At 46.8% G+C, this 21,001-nt stretch overlaps 1 protein-coding gene across 1 annotated transcript in view; it reads left to right on the forward strand.

Moving 5' to 3' along the window:
- Positions 1-2,051: 2,051 nt before the first annotated feature.
- Positions 2,052-21,001, forward strand: part of LOC120951496 (zinc finger protein rotund) — a 49,590-nt gene continuing 30,640 nt past the window's right edge. The window contains exon 1 of the mRNA XM_040370262.2: positions 2,052-3,431. Within this exon, the coding sequence (XP_040226196.2) occupies positions 3,303-3,431 (129 nt within the window). The 5' untranslated portion in view covers positions 2,052-3,302. The remainder of the gene's footprint in view (positions 3,432-21,001) is intronic.

Here is a 21,001-nt window from a genome sequence, read left to right on the forward strand (position 1 = left end):
CTCCCATCACCTCCCCTCCAATGTGTCTGCACGTTAGATGGCAGATAAACAAGCAAACAGACAAACAAAAACAATGAAGCAACACTTTATTCTCTCTGTTTTTGCACTTGCACGAAACACATCGTGGAGAAGCAAATGCTTCCCCCGAAAAAAAGCCCCAACATGTACACACATACACTTCCATTACTTTTCGCATTTCGTCTCAACATTGCAATGAATTCAAAGCGATCGAAACTGCCAGACATGCCCCAGCCTCGGGGAGAAAAACAGGCAATCTCACGAAAACAAATTCCAGCGTGGCCAAAAAAAATATAAAGAAAGAAACAGCATCGACGACCCCTCCCGGCTCGTCATTTCCTGGCGAGCGCGTCATATATGAGGGGTAGGTCATGACCATCAGGTCAGATCTGGCAGGGGATTGGGAACCGGTTGGGTGGTTGGACCGAAGCAGAGCCGGGTTGGATGTGCAGGGAATTTAGTAAGGGAATTTTGATGCACCGATCACAAGATCGGCCAGCCCGCGTTTGCTCCATTTGCATAGTTGATTGTGTGTTTTGAGGTTTCCCGCACTTGTGGCAAAAAGGGCAAAAGGTGGAACGAAAAAAAATTGCATTAGGAATGAAGTTGTTACATGTTCAAATTTACAATGAAATTGCTTAAATCCTTCACCTCTGTAGTGCTGCTGTTAATTTCTCATTCCAATTCCTAATGTTCCCACCAAACATCCCATTGAATGCCGTCGCGACACAAAGTCTGCTGCACATTTCGCAGCCACTGCCTCGAGAGATAACGACTGGGAGGACGAATTAATGCCACCACATTTTGACAACGGATGGCAAATTATGCGTCACTTTAAAGAAGACACAGTCCCTGACAGTTGCTGCAATGCCCGACGGACGATGAACCTTTTACCCGATCCCGAACCCCTTACACACACACGCACACACATCTGGAGTTAAGAACAAATGCTGCGAAGCGTCATTCCTTTCTGGGTCCAGGCTGCAGACGAACCCCTTGGCTCATTAGTGGCAGCCAGTAACGTTCTCCAGATGATGTGTGTTTGATAATGTGCAGCAAAAGTGAGAGATGCGAAACGAAACGCATTTGTCGCTACGCCAAAACAGCATCCGGAAGCGATGCCGGTGTGGGAAATTTGCAGCACCAAACCACAGAACCGATGAGTTATGCCGTGAGAAGGGAGCGCATCAGCGCACACATGTAAATGGGGTGGGAATGTTCTGGTTCAAGTTCATATGGACACGGACAGCGAGTATCAAAGTGTCCATATGCCTGATCCACATTCCGAACCCACTTTAAACCGCGCATTGAAGTGTTTAATTGATCGTTTTTAATGCACTGCTGCTAGGCTCCATTTCCAATACTAGGTGGCAAATATTTCACACCCGCGGTATGATGGGTTTGATTCATAATTTTCAGCCCAGCAAACTAGCGCACAAGAACGCAATGGCAGGTGGGATTGATTTGTGTGAGCAGGGCACCTGCATTTTTTTATTCGCTTTTTTTATATTTGCAATCACAATACGCTATTAACATTCTTAAAGTATGTGGTGCCATGGAACCGTGCGCGAAACAATCTATAAATGCATTAAAAAATCCATCCAACATTAAACCACACATGAAAGGGGGTGGCTGATTTGTTTGTTGCAGAAATACGCATAAATAATAGCTCCCGACTTGTTCCCTACCATGCATCTCACACTCTCTCTCTCTGTTCTTTTTCCTCCACCAACCGAGTCAGCAGTCAGTTCTGTGATTCAGCACGAAGCGCTGCGAGTTTGCTGCTCTTGTTTTTTTTTGTACTCCCCAAAACTCCGAAACACTCAGAGAGCTGTGAGAGGCTGCGACGGAACCTTACAACGGAGCGCAACGTGATCCCGTGAGCGACTTCTTGGGGGGGACATACGGTTACGAGCGAGAAAGCAATATGCTGAGCCTGAATGGGTAAAAGAGTACGGCCCTGGTGCGCGCTACAGAGCCTGCGCCCCACCAGAGCTTTGAACGCTCTGGCAAACCCGAACTCGCGCGGTGGGTTGTTGTCAGACGTCCGCAACAGCCTTGCCAGTCGCACTGGGGAGCGCGTGCTAAAAAAACGCCTTTTACCAAACGGTGTCCGTGTGTGTCCGTGTCGTGGAGTGGAGTTTTTAGTCTGAACTGCTGACTCGACGTTGGCGCGCCGGAATAACCGCTCCGGAACCGGTCCATCGTGCATAAGGTGTGTCTGCCGTAGCAAGTGACAAAACGTGACACCGTGACACAAACGGGGAGAAAACGTTTGCGGCGTTTCCAGCTAACCGGAACGAAGACGTTGTGGCGGTGGCGGTGTAAGAAGCGTGACACGAATAACGCAAAAAAAAACGTCCCAAAAGGAAACGCATAGTGGTGTATAGTGCTACTGGTGGATGGGAAACAAGTGTCCAGGAGCTAACTGAAAATACGTGTTAATTAAGCCAAACCATAAATAGTGACATCGGAGCATTCAGCTCTTTTAGCCTCCTATGCAATTTATAATTGCATTCCCGTTCCATGACGGCCACCTATTGTTCTTGCCCAAGGCGATCCCGCTTAGCCGTACCCCTTTCCCTCAAAGTGTCATGTTTTCTCTGTGTCCGGCGAGTGTCATGGTGAAGAAAACAGGTTAGGGTGTGTACCACAAGTGCAGGCGAACGTGATCTAATGTCAACACGGCTAGCAGTAAACAATTTCCACACATTTTCCCCATCCTTCTGCGGCGAGACATCATGCTGAACCGGGTGAGCGGTGCGTGCGTTTTGTTTACACAGTCGATTTGTTGCTAATATGTTTCGTGTTTCGTGTTAGCGTATACTCACTTGAGGGGCTTGAGGGTTCGACTTCTACCGCAAACAAAAATTAACCAGCGCTAATCAGCGAATTGCATGTACTGAACCTATCTGTTACCAGTGAAAATTGCGCACAAAGTGTGTGTCGTCAGGAAGCGGCATTGTGAGCGTTATGATACGAATGTGTAACTTGTGACAAAACTCAACGGTATCTAACCTTTTCGTACTCAAAAGTATTGCCGAAGAAAGTGTGTAGTGTCGTTCAACAAATAGATATTATAAATTGTGTCCATCAGGTGAGGTACACCGTACACCGCATCTCTCGTTTGAAGTGAACGAGATTCTTGTCCCATTCGCCAGGTGTGTGGCACTCTCGACAGTGGCATCGTTTTAAGGCACGATTACAGTGCATGTGCATTCAGTGCAGTGGGTGGAAAATGTTCTTGTACGTTCGTTACCGCCAAGCGCCAGCGTACGTGAGCTATGTATCCGTGGTATAGAGAAGCCCAGCTCAGCGTTGGACAACTCTGCAGTCCCCTCGCCGGACCGACCCCCATAAAGACCGAGAACAACTACAGCGACTGTATGCTGGCAGTGGATTTCCCCAATAAGGTAGGCGAAATTGTGTGTCTATTAAGGATGTTAGCAGCTTTTATTCAGGATCTATTCTAACCTGGTTGATAATACCTATTATCAGGCAATGACGGTATTTGATAAAAAGCAAGCCTGTTCTGTTAAATCGCGCACATGACAGGTGATCCTTTCGTTTTCTAATGTGCAATTGATTACAGCTCTATGCTTACTGATGATATTGTCAGCTCAACCTGCCAGCTGTTTTGGATGTTATTTGTATCAAAGAATACTGAATCGACACCACCAGTCAATCAAGTGATTCATCAGAATTGACCACCTTTGAAGTGCAGAGTTCACCTGTTCCGTTCCGTGCTAGATCAGATCGTACTTTAATGGGACTTCCTTTCATAGCCACCACGATCCACACGATCTTTCCCGTTTCCCAAACTAAAGATGATGGCTCCACCAACAGCCATCGTGTTGCGAGGGCTATTCATTAGCGAAAGGATCCATTTCCGTTGGCTACACGCTACGCCTCTTGCACAGGATGATCTGACAGCGGCCATTGCCGCGGCTTATTAAGTAATGCAGCCAAACACAGCCCCACAAACACACTCACACACACATACACCGAAGCAACGCGCCAAAGGATTAATAAAAAGCCTATAATTGTGGAGAATTAAAAACGGATCGGGCGTGCGTGCACCGATCGTGTGGAAAAATTCGCGAACGCATTGCGCGTCGAGCCCATGCTGGAACTTGGGATGTAGCTACCAACCACTTCTTACTCTTCGCCCCGGTCCGGGGACGGACGCCGGATGTTTAGCAGCGTTAAGGTTAAGGGAAAATTATTACCCTCTTCATGTTGCAGCAGTTTGTGCATGTGTGTGTGTGTGTGTATGTTACTTCCAGTAGCGCCCGGCCGTCGTGCCCTTTTGGATAATAAACGATCGCGAAAGGTAAATCCGCGTGCGCGCGACTGCGGTACAAATGGGATTTTGAACATTCGTGGATCGTGCGTTCGGTGCAACAACAACAAAAAAAACAAGCAAGGCAATGAAACAGTCAGTAGCAACGTAGCAAGTGGCCCGTACGGTGGCCGGGCGGACAGGTAACATTACACAAGCAGTACCCAATTAAAGCGGGGTTTTAAGTATGGGGCGATTAAGCGATGGTAGGCTCGTTTTACATGCAATGGAAAACTAATTTTCTAAAGAGCACCGCTTTTAATGCACAACCAATTATGGTTCCGGGCCCAGCCACAAAGGTGGTCAGGTATCGGCACCTTATCGTGCGCTGGCGGTAAAAATCTAGAGCATGACCTTCCGAGGGTGTAGGATTAAAACCGGATTCTAGAACGCTGCCGGTACGGTCAATTTTGTTGTAAATTTAACTATTTCATTGTTATTTCCCTCTTCAAACAAACAGTAATAGTGCTGCTTCTCTAGTAACAACGTCACTTCCACGATGCCACACAATGACATTGGTGGGTCGGTCACGGTTTTTACACTCGTCATACAGATGCCAAAGTGCAGTTCCGGCCATCCACTGGTCTGTTGTGAGACATCGGGTGCCTAATGAGCCGGATGGTACCGATAAAAAAACTCGACCGGACCACTTTTATTCACACCTAATGGCAGTGTTTGGGTTGGGCGAGCGAATTGCTCAGATCCGTACATTGTGTGTCGCATCTGATTCTGATGTCGATAAAAAGCACTGCCTACACACACACACACACTCACGATTATGTTATTCAAATAAAACTCGCCCCAAATGAGATGATAATCACGTGTGGAAAATGGGTACCGTGCTTTGCGATTCCCCCTTTTTCCAGTTGTGCGGCGAGTAAACACGGCTCAACCGCAACGTCGCAGTGATTTATGATAATTGAATGATGGAAAATAAGCGACGAAACGAGACCATCTAGGCACAGAAACATGGTACAGCGTGGCACAGCTTTGACAAACGCTTGTGGAGCGTGTAAATGGGTTGGGCTTGGGGTTCGTGCGCATTAACGCATTCGCAGCCTTCACACAGTGCGTGCGACGGCAGCTGGCTCGCGCAATGCAATTCAATCGAGTCAATTATTTCCATCACACCTCATGGTTGCGCAATCGGACACTCCTTTTCGGTGAGCATCTACGGGAGAGTACGTTTGTGGCTGTCTTCATCATGGCTGGCAGAGCGTTGCTTAGGACGGGATATCCTTGGCGTATGTGCTAATCGTACGAGTTGAACGCCCATTTGACGCGTGGCACACCTTGCAGAATAGTAAACTACTGAGTGTGCTCTAAGCATCGCCGAAGGATTGCGCTCGTACGTGTGCTATGTAAATGTGCAAAAAAAAAGTGTAATGCTAAGTGAGACAATTAACGTGCCTAGGATTTTACGTTACTAATTACTAATATGGAACGGCATTTATACAAGCTTATTTGCAATCGTGAGCATAAAATCAAACACGAAAGACACGCCACTTGCTACCTTATATATTGTTCCATGTTAATGGAGTGGTTTGTTATCGTTTGAAACTTAAACTCATATATTCCTATCAATTAGCTAACATTATTTTACTCATTATCCTGTTCTAAATTAAAATAGCTACATGGTCTTTACAGTAGATGTGAACATGAAGGAAACCCCTCCCAGCATACACAGGTTTGCTTATCGTTTTACCCCATGTACACTATTAGAGCAATGTTTGCCATTTAACCCTGCTTGACTGGGTTGGCCCTCCCGAGTGGCGCTTACGCTATCCCCAAGCGACGTTTATACATCCCTCCACCTTATCAGACGTCCAACTAAACGTCGGGCGGCGGCGGCGGCACAACACAAAACAGCCCCGGCGAGGACATTGCGCGAGCTCGCGTAAAGCGTATCGATACAACCGAACAGCCGCAGAACAAACGAAGCGCTAACGAGGATTTACCAATCGACCCGATAAGATCTACATCGCTCTGCCATCGGTGTACATGACCAGCGGCAACCCCCGCGGCAACCTCCTAACACCCATCCCCCACTCGCGCAAGGATCTCTTTCGGGCGGGCCAAAGCGAACCGCGTAAGGAATTCGCCCGCACTTTCTAAACCCCTTCCTCGACGCGTACAACACCACGCCAGCCAGCTCCTGCGACCACTCTCTGCTGTGGCCGCAGGGAAACACACCACGAGTGCCCAACCTGGGCCAGCCTGCAGAAAGAGGAAGCGATGGGAGGGAGGAATGTCCAGGTAGAGGTTGAATTGAACCATAAAAAAGCCAAAAACCGGACCACACATCGCGGGGTGTGTGTGTTGGCGGTTAGCCAAATGGATATGTTAATTGTGTGTAATACGGAAAAGGGGGGAATGGAAACACCAAAGGACAACCTAAATAGTAGCAACTTGTGAAACTGCAAACTACGTACACACAAGTACTTCCCTGTCACGGCACCACCACCGGTGCGAATCGTCATGGTTCTGCTGCTTTTACACTCGGACTGTTTATGCATTCATGAGTTGCATGCAGCATTAAAAATTGCAAACCGACCTTTCTTTGGCAGCCGTGCTTTTGGCAGGCAGGAAATCGGGCAGGGATTGAGAACCAGACCCTTACCCCGCTTTTGGGAAGGTTTTTCGGCTCGGTACGACTCGGTCATTGGTGGTGTACGCTCAACGCTGTCTCAACATTTGCGACGCTACCAACCACAAGGAAGTGGCCGGGGGGTTGGATTACACACGTTGGACGTATTTCATGGTGTTGTTACTGCGCCTTAAGATGGAGTGTGTCCAGCGGTGGGGTTTCGAATGCAGTTCATTCTTAAATTCTGCAGCATTTGTGTAATGAGACATGCATGTTTGTCTTTGTTGCTAATAAATGGTTACCAACGACAGCAGTAAAACTGTAGGCTATTGCCAAAATACTGCAACATTATGCTACGAACTTGTTTGCAAGCAATCATTATATTTTAATTTGATAATTAAAGCAAATGTTCAGTGAAGTGTCTCGTTATTTCCTTCATTGGAACTCATGTTTTAAAGCCAATTATTGCATAACCTCTGTAAGACTTCTTAAATGCATGTTATGTTAATAACTAACGAAGCGTAATGGTTCAAACATTCCTTGCTTTCTTCTCATGGATTTAATGTTTTTTGGTAAAACAGATTTTTAAGGAGTTTTAATCTGTAAAGGAACGTACATGTACCTTTTCCCTCATTAAAATACCCAAAATATTGTCTAGACAGCTAAATAATTACCAAACGAAATGGGCCACCCCCAACCGACCGCCGACCAAATGTACTTGCCCAATCCCACTACCACTGCACTTCATTCTCATTGCAAAACGCTCCAACACCATCAACACGCACCGGCGCACTAAAGCGAGCGAAACAAATCATAAACATTAAGCTCGCAACGGACGGTACGGCGACGCACATCGCTTTCGCGTGCGCTAGTGACACCCCTGTGTAGTGCAGTGCGCCGGCGGCTTGTGAGCTAAGCGCGCTAAAATGCTCCTGCCGGCCGGCATCGGCCGGGGAAGATACGTGGGGCGGCACAAATTAATCCTGCCCCGGCCCCGATGCACATAATAACAGTCATTTGCCATCAATTGACCGCACAGCATTAGTGGCGGTGGCGGCCGAAGGAAGCCACCGCCGCCCTTACACGATGGTCGGCGAGGTGTCTAATGAGATAGTTGGCAGGTCCAACACTTGTAATGACAAATTCGCCCGGCGGGCACAACAACACACCGGCACGGAACGATTTTGTAGGTAGCTTCTCGCCGATCAGGGCTTGCACCGGATGTGCATCGGAAGCATAATTTTTGACAAAGCGAGGGCCCCCGGTCATTGTGTGGAGCAGTTTTGGTGCGTTTGTCTGTTGTGTGAATAAGCGAATTATGCTCATGAGTGTAATGAGAAGAACGATTTTCAAAGCAAATGCCGTTGCGGGAATGAGGTGTTTTGCCGCCGCAATTGCACCCATCGCTCGTTAGCTGTTTGTAGTGGGAAAGTAGTATTTACATTGTTTCATTTGCTGTTAAATTTGATAATCATTCACCCCGATAGGCAATACAAAATTGCACGTGTTGTTTTATCTATATAATTTTCAAGTAATTCTGAATATTACATCTAATGATATACAAATACAGTTCGTGCGAAGGTTTATTAGCGTTCATAATAGTTCTACCTCCAGCCACCACTGTCACCTACACTGTCAAAGAATTATGACAAATGTGTCACAACACATCGGTCGCGCTTGAATTTACGCAGCGAAGCATCTTCCCGCGCGGCAAACGTCATTAAAAACACTTTATGTAAATGCTCGTCGTAACGCGCTGCCATGCTACCGCGTACAAATCGATTTATGATAAAGATGTCAAAACTGAAAAGAGGCAAACTAAGGACCAAGAACCAAATAATCTCTTTCTCTGGGAGGGAAAAATCATGCACCGAATGGCATAGGCGGATGTACGAAAATTTGTTAAACCCATTTGTCAAAGAGTTTGCGAATCGTTTCACGTTTTCGGAAGCCGACCCAAATTTTGAATAAAATGCCAGTATGCATATAAGTAGCATAACAAAAAACACACACACACACACACAAATGCCCTTTCGACTCCCGTGTGCAGCGTACGTGTGGATTCACATACATAAACTCACATAAATCATCGCCAAAGCGCGTTTTTTTCTTCTTACGTTTGCTCCTTTACCCGTTCTAACTTTTTTTTGTCTTTTTTATGCTACACAACGCCGGCTCCATCTCTTGGCCGGTTTTCTGGGCCCGAGCGTCGCTCGAGGGCTACGTCGACGTGGCTTTTCAAACGCGACGCGAGGCGCGGGAGCGGGAGCTGCAATAAATTTTCTCAACCATGTCGCCCGTAAATGTGTTGATGATATGTTAGAAATTAATGAGCAGCTCTTTGAGCCGGTGGGAAAACCGCTTCCCCCCTTTCCCATATCAGCAAGCCATACGCACACGCATATGAAAGCAATAGCTGCGGCACTGGGCTTGTGAGCGACGCATTGATCCGTTGACATCGTGATTGCTTACAGATGATGTCGATGAGTGAAGGCGAAAATTAAGTTAAAAGCTTCTTATCAATTTACGCTTTTTTGTTCCATTTAAGCGATGCTCTTTTATTTTAAACATTATGTTCTATTGAGCTACAAATTGTCACATTCATCTGAGAGGAACCTCCTTAACCCGGCGCAGACCACCTGCTAGCATTATTCATTATTTTTTTATGCACGAAAACAACAACCGACTTTGTGGAACATCATCTCCACGCGGTAGAATGCTACGCGTAATGTAAGAAAGCATCAGCGCCCCGACGCAACGATGCGCAAGCAAAATGCACTTTTTTTTGTTTGCTTGCATCGATCGTTCGATGCTTCGTTCGGTTGATTGGTAATCGCCGGTAATGATGGTCATTGGCGGGTGCAGTTAGTTCGTGGCGGCGACGGCAAACTGATTGCCGAACCAGGGGTGTGTGTGTAATACATAGTCGTGCGGCGTCATCTCGTGCCTGATGACATTCGTCGTTAAGCGGGCCGTTTACGCGGTGACGCAATCAGCAACACCACGGCCTGCCGTTCAATGGTGATGATGATGATGAGCAGCATCAGCAGCAGCAACAGCAATGAGTTTGATGGCATGTTCTTAAAGACAACTCAATCGCCGAACTAAAGTGCGCAGCAGTGTGGTTGATTGGTGGTGGACTGTTGAGCAAGTGCTGCTGGAATGATGTAAGGATGTGGCATTGTGGCAGGATAACGAGAGTACAGAAGATGAAGTCTGGAGTCTTAACGAAATGGTTTACAAAATGAGATGAGCACGATTATTTTGCTGCTGTAAAGATTGGCAGGACTTGCATTGTTTTTAATAAGCTGCTACTTTCATCCTAAATATGTTGAAGATTTGGTAAATATTCTGAAGGATATTGAGCTTTAAATGATGAAAGTTTTATGCAAATTGAAGTCTAATGCAAAATCCTTGAAGTTTGTTGTACGATAAAGGGCGAGAGCGCTTGTAAGAACAAAATTGAATTAAACGATACAGTTTGTTCCTATATTCACAATAGTATTAAGAAGTCTAATAGACCGGTTAGGTTGCAAAGAACATTATATTACGGTTTAAGAAGAACTAACGTAAAATTGTCCTGCTGTTCAAGTCTTTTAAACGTTAGATCTATTTTGCATCAAAGACATGAAAAGTTTATTCGTTTCGTAAAGGTCGAAATTAGCTTCCGATACTCTAATAAGGCTCTAAGTTTTGGACTCTACCGTGAACTGTTACCAGCGCTGAAAAGACAGACGTTCTGCCAGGATATTAATTCAATGTGTGTGGAAGGGTAAAAGAGAATACGCAAACGTGACGGTATCTATGAGCTGAATCCGTCATCAGAATGACACCGGTTGGTCGTAGCATCGCTTCTTGGGTCATTTTTAAAAGGGTACGATGACATCAATACATGCACAATAAGGCTGACTGGCCCCCCTAACAAGTCTGCAGTGTCCGGATGCTGTAGTGGTTGATAAGTGAGTCACTTGAACGATAACTTTACTGCGTGTACCCTTTCAAAGCACACACAAAAATACATCTTTATTTGGTGTTCAGACACAGTTCATTGTTACACCTAAGCTTGTAATTAACTTATCAAATCTATTCTACGCTACCCTTATGGGAAACGCTTGTAATCTGATAAATCAACACTGTCTCAACCAATGTTACCGCGCCTAACAACGTTACCATCGACCGCGCGCATAAAACACAATCCGAAGACACATTTCAACGCCTCCGGACGAACCCGACGATTGGCCGGAATGCTGCTGGCCGATCGGTAATGAAACTACACCACTCCTACCCCGCCGCAGCAGCATCAGCATGCATGCATGTGAGTGTGCAGCGGATGCGTGTTGCAATTATCGATTGCATTCTTGCACTAATTCCAGCACCGCCATCTGCACTGGTTGCGCACTTGCGCCTGGGGTGGTGGGCTGTGTGTTTTTCTTTCTACGATTGCCAGCCTCCCCATTTCCAGCGATCGCAAGTAATTAATCAAAACTGTCTCAATCGATCCCGGGCACTCCATAAACGGCCAGCAGCCGTGTACCGTTGTGGCCACTCCATCCCACCCCGCCCTTCGCTCGCCGTAATGAGTGGTCGATTTTTGGTCAGCGAACGGTCGGTCGGATGCCCACCGATGGTGCGAAGGAAAACCTCGGTGGTGCCCAATCCGGTCCACCCGATCGGTTCGACTAGATCATGGGTATGGGTCGCCCTTACCGGGCGGTTCATTTCGGTCTGCGATTGATTTGATCACATTGTCGAGCTGTAAAACCCCGATCCCCATCCAAGATAGAGAGAAAGAGAGAGAGCCAGAGTGAGAGAGTCACACTCGTAGGCGAAGGTGCCTTATTCGGGATCCGGACACTGTTCACCAATCAAAGACAGGCGAGGGTCAACCGCGCGTAATGATATCGGATCGGTTTCGGTGCGCGGCCTGTGTGGCCAAATGCAGACATTAGCACGCAGCGCGCACACCAACAGACCACCACAAGCGCATCACGGTGCGAAACGAGATTGTCTATCGGTGGTGCAAATGCATTCACGGTCACTGTACGCAGCCGGAGATGGACTCCAACGGCTTCGCACGGCAGATGCGACATCATGGGTGACATCCATCCGGCATTCTTCGCCCGGCACCACGGGGGAGTGGTAAACGGGAGTAAAATGTTCTCCCATAACCCCTAAAAAGGAAAACACTGGCTCAATTAATTGACACGCACGTGTTTGCTCTGTACGTGTGTGTGTGTGCTTTTTCCCCTTGTAAGTTCCCGCTTCAGCCCATGCTCGATTGAACAGAGCAATTAATTAAAATCGCGAGCACCGTCCCAAAAATGGGAAACCACCGTCCACCAAACGAATTGCACAGCTAATCATCAACCATCGGGAAGTGCATCCCCCGATCGCGATCACTGGGCGGCAAACACGCACACACACACCATCGAAGGGTGATTTGATTTTAATTACCATCAAACTCCCCACAAAGTGTCAATTGTACATGGGCTCAATTGGAAGTGCCGTCGTTGTGCGGTGGAAGTAAAAACCGAACCCACTAATACCGCTCGGTACGGAATTGCTCGGCTTTTTAAGGCCAAAGCAGTGTTTTGCTACACAGTGTAAGTAAAGAACGCCAGCGTCTGCAAACACGCACAAATCTCAATTATGGGAAAATAATTAGTGCGCGAAAAGGGGCGATAATGGTTCGGGATGGTGGACAATCTACAGGAAGCCACTCACACTCGCCACCGATACGCAACCGAGACTCTCGGGGCTCGTGCTCTCCGAAGAGTTAATTGTGCCCGGTGCTTATTTGGCTGGGGCGAGTGATGTCCTTTTTTTCCTCCCCGCCCAGTGATGGCTCGGAAAGCTCCAGAGCAAACCTTCCTGGGTGGCTCGTGACCGAGAATCTCCATCTTTGGCCAGAGTCACACAATTGAGGCGGGCTTCCATCACCAATCCTCACAACAACAACAACAACAGCAACAAAAACAACGAGAAAATGGACGCGTTCTGTGCGCGGTTCGGTTGTGTTTTGTGTTGCGTGCAAAATCACGCGCACGTCACGTGGGGAATTCGGTGCAAATCGCGCTTGTTTAAGGTTCGAACGGGCATTTTTGCACCCCTAATTAGCTCTTCAGCATCCTCGCCAAACCGCTCTCTTCTCACTCCACCCCAACAGTAGGCACAATGGCGGTGATGTGCCTTTTGCTAACGAGACACATTTTGAGCCTCGGACTGCGGGGATGTTCGCAAGATGAAGTGTGCATTCTATGGGCGGTGAATGCATTCTTGGTCCATTTTCGGGTACTGGGGGAGTGTGACCGAAACTGCTCATTAGAATGTTGCCCGTACCGGTCAAACAATTAGCAGGGTAGGGCACTGAGCAATGGGATATAGAGAGAGGCAGAAGGGTTGTTGTTTTTCTTCTTCTGTGGCATAGCCCATTGGTCATTTGGTTGAACTCGGAGATTGGTTGTGATGGCGAATGTTTCAAATCGTTTGCCGTGAAATAAATGGTTGCTACAATAGAGCAATTAGTGGACATTGCTGGCGTATTCTAACCCCAAAAATGGCACGGAATGTTTTCCGGTGCTTGAGAAGCCGTCCATCAATTACTGTGCGAAATGTAGTGGGATTGCTGAAGGTGAGCGTTTGCTCCATTTTTAAACATTACATTATTATTAATTTTATATTTTAATAAACTTTATAAAACTTTTGGCTATTATCTGTTAAGGCTCTTTGATCATTTCTATCAATCTATCAAAACTGAACCTTTTGTCAACATAATCAAATCTAAGACATTCTTCGTGCTTCATACTCGGAGCCATCTAATTAACAGCTTGTAGCCAATCAATATCATCTAGATTATTAATACTTAATGACAGCAATGCAATCACGGAATCACACACACACACACTCACACGTTAAGAGTACCGCCCCGCTCATTAGCTTGACACTTTTGCATTAAAGCTCATTGCGATCGCATACCGATTATGCAAATGGATTGCGATCAATTTTGCATAATTGTGCCATCGATTGCATGTTCGCGAGATGAGGCGACACCTCTGTTGCCCACACACACACACACTCCACAAACGACGATGTGAAGTTAATTTTCCTCACCTTCGATGTACTTGCCCAGGAAAATCAGGTCCATAATCGAGCACGTGTACGTGATAAAATGAGCCTCATTTTAGCACCATTTTGTGCGCCTCGCCGCCCGATTAGTGGTTAAGTGTGGGATTAAGTTTTAACCGTGCACAGTTTCATCATCGACATGCCGGCACACATCAGAGCAGGGCGGTAAATGGCAGTCTGATTGAAACTGGACATATTTAGTCCTTGTTTGCCACGCCGAAACAAAAAAAACGAGCTGACATTGCTCGAGTTCATCTGCATAAAACAATGTCCATTATTCTTCTAAATTGCACTTACTTAGCACCCATGTAACAGTTCCACTTGCCCTTTTAATAGCGCAACGATTGCGTTCCTTTCGAAAGTCCCACAGCTAATTACAATAATCATTATCGTGAGCGGCAGCAGCAGCAGCAGCACCATCATCACCATCATAATTATCAACTCAGCGTCTGCGAGAGAGAACAATTCGCCGCGATCCCGTCTCATCATAACACTATCGATTAGCAGCCCGGAACTCGAAATCAGCCGGAATTTGTGTGGCCTGTTCTGATTAATTGTTTTCCACGCCACCACCATCCATCGGCAAGGTTAAGGATAGTATGCCCGAATGCCGTGAAGAGTGCACAATCCGACCGTAATGCTCGAGGCATTGCGCGTAGCTGTGCAAAACTGGGGGCGCACCCCGAACCAATATATCATTCCGCCGGGCAATCCGCCGCGTAAATCCGTCATCGTGCAACTGTCATCGATTGACGGTGGGAGGAAGTTAAGTATGTGGTGGAGGGGAGGGGGTGAAGAGAAGCAACGAGAAAAGAAATTTGTCTTCTTATTTTGCACTCCTTGCGTCGCTCCGCCGCAGGGAACGTATTCGTGTGCAAACGCACTTTACGTAATGGAGAGCTGGAACACCACGGATGGATCGGTGATGGGTGCTGGCGGATTGTCAACGTCATTCACTCAATTCCGGTGAGTCGTTATGGGCGTTTCCAGGGGCTTTCCGCGTCGTCCCGATGCACAAGGTTCGTTAATCAAACATTAAAGACGTGGCCCGACGGATGCTGCTGTACTGAGCTCTGCTCAACATGACGAGCGCGTATCGTTGATGTTGATTGTTGCCTTACACTGTTGGTGTTGATAGGACACTTCTCGTACGTAAGGAATAAGGTTAAAGTTAAATTTGCAGTAAAAAAGAAAAAAAGAAGTCATGATAATTTTGTTTAATTCAAAGATCTGTAAAACAGTATTTTCAAACAAGTATTACACTAGCTTATTCTGAACTGCTGTTCTGCATTGTTCTGTATAGAATATCAAACAAAAAGACGCACATAATTGCTTCCATTCTCGAAATATCGATTAACATTCTCAATGTTCTATTTTCTTGCGGGAAACATCTTTATCAACAATTTTCCAAAGGTGCATTCTGCGTGAATTACTCGACCTAACTTCTCAAACGCACCCTGACTTTCTTCCCCCGAAAAAAGATGGATCAACGACCCAGAAAACCCAACGCGCTCGTGCAGCGATTGTTTCACACTGGGCAAGTCTCTTCAAACAAAGCATCGTATCATTAGCATCGAAGACAATTAATCAAATAAAAAAGAAAACAGGAAAGCCCATCCTCATCCTAATCCACCCCAAACAACCCCGGCCCCGACCAAAGCCAGAACATTGAACAAACATTATCTCGCCGCTCATCTCATCTCATCCGGGGGTTTTGTTTTGTCAGCGTGCGAAGGGATACCGGATTGCGTAGCCCCGCGTGTAGGGGACGCAAAAACAAGGCGACGATGGAAAATGGCACAACGTCCGAAAAGTGAAGCAACTCCGCACGGTGGGTGTTTCTGCAAAGAATGGATCCCATCGATCGCCACTCGAGCAGCGGCGTGCCATCTTTGCAGTGAAATTTTGCTGCCTCACTTTTGGGGGCTACCAGTTTGATGCCCTGCCGTAGAACAATAGGGGACACACAATGTGTAAAAGCCACAGAATATCACAATGGAGTGGCTTTAGAAATAACTTTGGAAACCGAACCCAGGGACTATGACATCAACAAAAGAGCCAGCGGAGGGAAAACAGGAACAACACTAATGTCGCCAATGTCACCACAGCTCAGAAGTCACTCACCCTTGGTGGTGGCTTGGGTGAAGACTTGTTAAACAACGCGTCCACAAATAAGACGTTGCCGCGTGTCGTTACACACCAAGCACACCAGTGCCGAACGTCAGATGCAGTCGCAAATCTTCATGCCGATCGCGTAATTGCACGGCGCAGCATCTGTCCTGTCCCGGTGCGTCAGCCGCTTCCGAGCGACTTCATCGTGCGAACGCGCCTGTGCTGCGCCTGCACGGTGGCCAAAACGACGCCCTGATGCACCTGATCGTTCAGCGGAGAGGCTCAATGGTTGGATCCTGCGCATGATTTCGCCAGCTTGCTGCAATGTAACGAACGGGAACGGCAAAACGGCCTGGCCCGCCCTGGCCTCTCATTAGGCCACCCGATCGAACTTTTCCCGCCGGCCGCACGGTGGAGTTTCGTAAATTGCATATCGTTAGGAACGGTTTAAATACGAATTACAATAAATTGGCAATCCTGAAAAGACACAATCTCACTCCACTGTCGTTCGGGGGTATGCAATTGTCCGTCCTCTGCCGGTGTACGTTCTACGGCGTCCTTGCATTTCGTTTCGCTCTTCCGGACATTGGAAAGGAAAAATGCAAAACCAATCCGCCTTGCTTGCTTATTGCTTTGGTCGTTTTTTTTTTTGCAATGCTTCTTCTATTCCAAAGGGCTTCCTGTTCACTGCAACTCTTCAGTTTCTACAGAAGACGCAGAATTGATTCGTTGTACGTAACGTTGTTTTTCTCTCGTTTCGGGAATCCGTTTCCTGCTATCCCCTTCGGTTTCGGCAGTTCTCTTCTGCCTCCTCCCTCCAAGGACGTCTAGTTTGTGCAAATGTAGTGGTGTGGCAGCGCCACTGCCATTCATTATTGAGCGTTTTATTTTATTGAATAATGATAACCGTACTTCCGGCCGTGCAGTTGAAATGCAAATCCACCGTAGCAGCAACAGCAGCATCAGAGGAGACGCAGTTAGTAAATTTGATACACTTTCTTCGTCACGTTTGCTTGTTTGATGGTAGGCTTTATTTCACCAGTGAACCAATTTTTGGCCGTTTTCTTGTGTGTTGTTGCCTCAATTTGTATTCGATCATTATTTTTGGGTCACCGAAGGGACAGCCAAAGAGATGGAATGAAAAGCATGTGATAGAACAGTGTTCTGGCAATGCCGACGAAGATCCAGGATTTCACAATCCAAAGCGCAATAAAAAGTGCAATGTGAGGTGATGCTGTTATGACATGTTTTCCCATTGTAAGGAAATGACTGAGGAATCTTCGAATTGAATTAGTGGACAACATCACTTCTTTGAAACTACCTCATTATTCCATTGAGAATTGGCATCTTACAAACTATCCTTGGGTGTTTACAGGGCTTTTCACGATGCATTGGGCGTTTTACAGATTTTTTGGAACAATTGTATTGAAATCCAGAAGGACGATTCCAATATATCGTGGGAACGATCCAAATATATGTGAGAAATGGTGAATAAATCCTGAGACGAACCCGACAAATTACGGGAAGCAACCAATAAATCGTGAGAAATTCTCAACATTTCATCAAAGTCTTGAGTGCTTAAATCATACTTTTCTTCGTTGCCATTAGTGTGATCACCTCTTTGGGAAGTGTTATTAAACTACGTTTATTGTATCCAACCTAATATTGGTTTTCATCAAATGACTTTCATGAGCATAGTTTAATTGCTGATAGAGTCTAGAAGATTAATTGATTTGTCAACTCAAAAGTTGCGTTCGAGATACTATAGGGAGGTTTAATGTCTGATCTAAGTCTCTATCCAACTCCTGAAACCTCTGTACATTCGACCTCATACACAAACTTACACATTGACCTAACAATTAAATCTGATTTTTTTTAATGAATAAACAAAGCTTTGAACAATATATAGTTTCAGTAGATTGTTTAAGAAAATGTAGATCGATATGAGTTATGTCATCATTGAAATTTAATGGCATAGAAATTCTTAGTATTCTCTTAACAAAGATCATCATCTTCACTATTCTAAACCATCTTTATCTAGTGATTGTAGGATACGATTGTCTCGCTACATCACACTGTATTTGAAGCTCTTCGAAATCATTGTATCACAATTTGATTCTAAAACAAACGTTTGCACTACAAATAGATGCGTTCCGCATGTGTAAACAAGCTCCATTCTGTTCAACTTTATCTTTCAATCACCATGAAAACCGAATCACAACTGTAGTCGAACAAACAACGGACCCAACGTCATCACAACAGCAATTTGCGGCCAACAGTGTAGGTATTCGTTCGCATCCCACATTCACCCCAGACCGGAGATGGTGGTTTCGATGCATCCATGAATGAACCGTTCCTTTCACAAACACACACACACACACACACACACACACACACACACACACGCGCGAACAAAACAATCAGCGTTGTATTGCATCAACCCGCTATACCTAACTGCATCTACCCAGTCCCCCACTTTCAACGCTCACATTGCATCCGGAGCATCATTTAGATGAGGATGCTGCTCACCGGTAAACCGCATTGTTTGTCGTCCCCGAGTGCACATCACCACAGCTCCACCGCCGAGCCAATTGCATCGCCAATCGAACGGAACACGGGGCCAGCCGATCGAAAAATTGCGCATGATTAGTGCACGGACTGATCGATCTTGTTGACCGAAACGTTTAACCGCCGCAACCGACCGACGACACGTTTTTTCCGCACTTCTGACCCGCTTCCAGTGCGTGGTTCCATGAAATGATGATTGTTACTACCCACTACCAGCCCTCCTCTCGCCTTTCTGTGGTCTGGTTTAGTGGTTGGTACCGTTTTCCACGTGCTGCCGGATTGAAATGCACCGGAAATCGGAAGCCGTCTTGGATGACGCTTCCTGTCTGGGACGCTAAAGTGTACCGATTTCCGTGGAAAAATGTGCACCACACACGGTTTATTAGCTTGTGCCACCTGGCAATACGTTGGGACGGCGAAGGAGATGGTGCGGTGTAACGTGACAGAGGAATGCAATAATTGTCACAAAGAAAGTCCCGTCGCTGTGCACGACGCTGGCGAGCACCGTACCCGGGACATTCGGGACGGGAATGCGCTCTTAACTTAAAGCGCCAAACTGTGGAAAAGCCGTGAAAAACGTCCCCCATCAATTATTTCCCCATTTCGGTGATTCGGAGTGCTACCCCTTGAAGGCCTAGCCATCGTTAAGCGGATGGAGGAGAGTTGTGGAAGAGTTTGCAATGGAAAAACAAATGCACTCTTCAAGTTATCCCCGCCGATGGACGCGTGTTGGTCCAACGAGCACACGCCTCGCTCACTCTCTTTCACTCTCTTCGCGTCTCGGGAACTAATGTCTTCCGTCTGGTGTATAAATTATGTCCCATTCGCCAACTGCACGGCGCAACTGCACAACTGCACACCAAAGACACCATTGCAAGCGACACCGGGGAGTTGGGGACGTTAGGAACTGATTTGAAATTCAGAGCTCGGTTTCCGCCCCATACCCTACGGTGGTGCCCTGGTGTCCGGAGCCGGTTGAGCAGGATCCTTGCGGATACAGGGGTCCCCATTGCCGGGTGCGCTCGTGCTGCCCGACATGCTTTATTGTGGAGCGAACGTTTCCTAGCTGCGCAGCTACACCGTACTTTCGGAAGCATTTCTTGGACATTACTCGTTTGCAAAAGTACCAAACCGCAATCATTCGCCGGTACCAGTTGCTTGGAAACGTCCAACGGTCGAAAAATCCAAGCGAACCCATTGTACTGGACTGGGCACCTGTGCTTGAAAGGAGCTGCTGGCACCAGCCAAAAACCACAGAGCTGTTAAAAGCGTTCCATTCATTGGGCGGGCGAGCGGTTGCACGGCGTCCAGAAATTGGTGTACTTATTTCGAAAAATACCAAACCATGCACATACACACATTTCGACAGCTCATTTAGCAGCATTTGCCCATGTGACCGCAGCATCTGACAGACAGCTAATGATACGTGGAAATACCGATCGTTATGCTACTGACCGCTCATTGAGAAGCTTTCTTCCTAAACCATGAGCTCTCCCACTCGAAAAAAGCGGGAAACAAACGTTCACGAAATTGTGGTCTTTTTGGGTAGAATTAAAATCACTTCACACAGGGTAACACACACGCACACAAAACAACAAGCCCAGAGATAAGAAAACGGAAGCTAAATGCTGCCATTCTTTATTAACCCCGTAAATGGCGTGTCGGTTTGCTTGTAATGAGTGCAAATCTTGGCACGAAACCAAAACCTTCCCAGGTCATGCCAGGTGCGTGCCGAGGACTCGCTGTGTGCAACACATCCAAAGGAGCAAACGAATACAGGGGATACACACAGCAGGAGACAGAAACAGTGGCGGCAAATGCGCTGCAACTGCAGTCAGCAAAAAAAGACACCCTCCTTTGTGCGTTGCATGCATCCTCATTTGCTGGCGGCATTGTTCGGTTAGAATTGTGCATGTTCGCAAATTAGTGAGTTGCGAAAATAAAGGCGTGGTGCAAATGGGTTGCAAAACCCGGGGTGCAACAGTGCCAAATTGTTCCTCTGCCAGGACACGTTTCCTTTCGGGCATAGCGACCAAAAGCAATACGCTTTGGGGTGAGTGTTGATGTTGTTGTTTTTTTTGGGGGGCCTTTGCAAAATGAAAAGCCACGCCCTTAGTTTAGACATACGGAGAAAGAGTCACAAAAGTGTGGTGAGCTTTTCCCGAGAGAGTTTTTCCGAGTTTTCCCCCCGGTGGGAATTGAGAGAGAATGTTCGTTCGGCTTTGGAGCAGCAGCAAGTGCCCAACGAA

The sequence above is a fragment of the Anopheles coluzzii genome, chromosome 2 (genome assembly GCF_943734685.1).
Source record: "Anopheles coluzzii chromosome 2, AcolN3, whole genome shotgun sequence".
NCBI lineage: Eukaryota > Metazoa > Arthropoda > Insecta > Diptera > Culicidae > Anopheles > Anopheles coluzzii.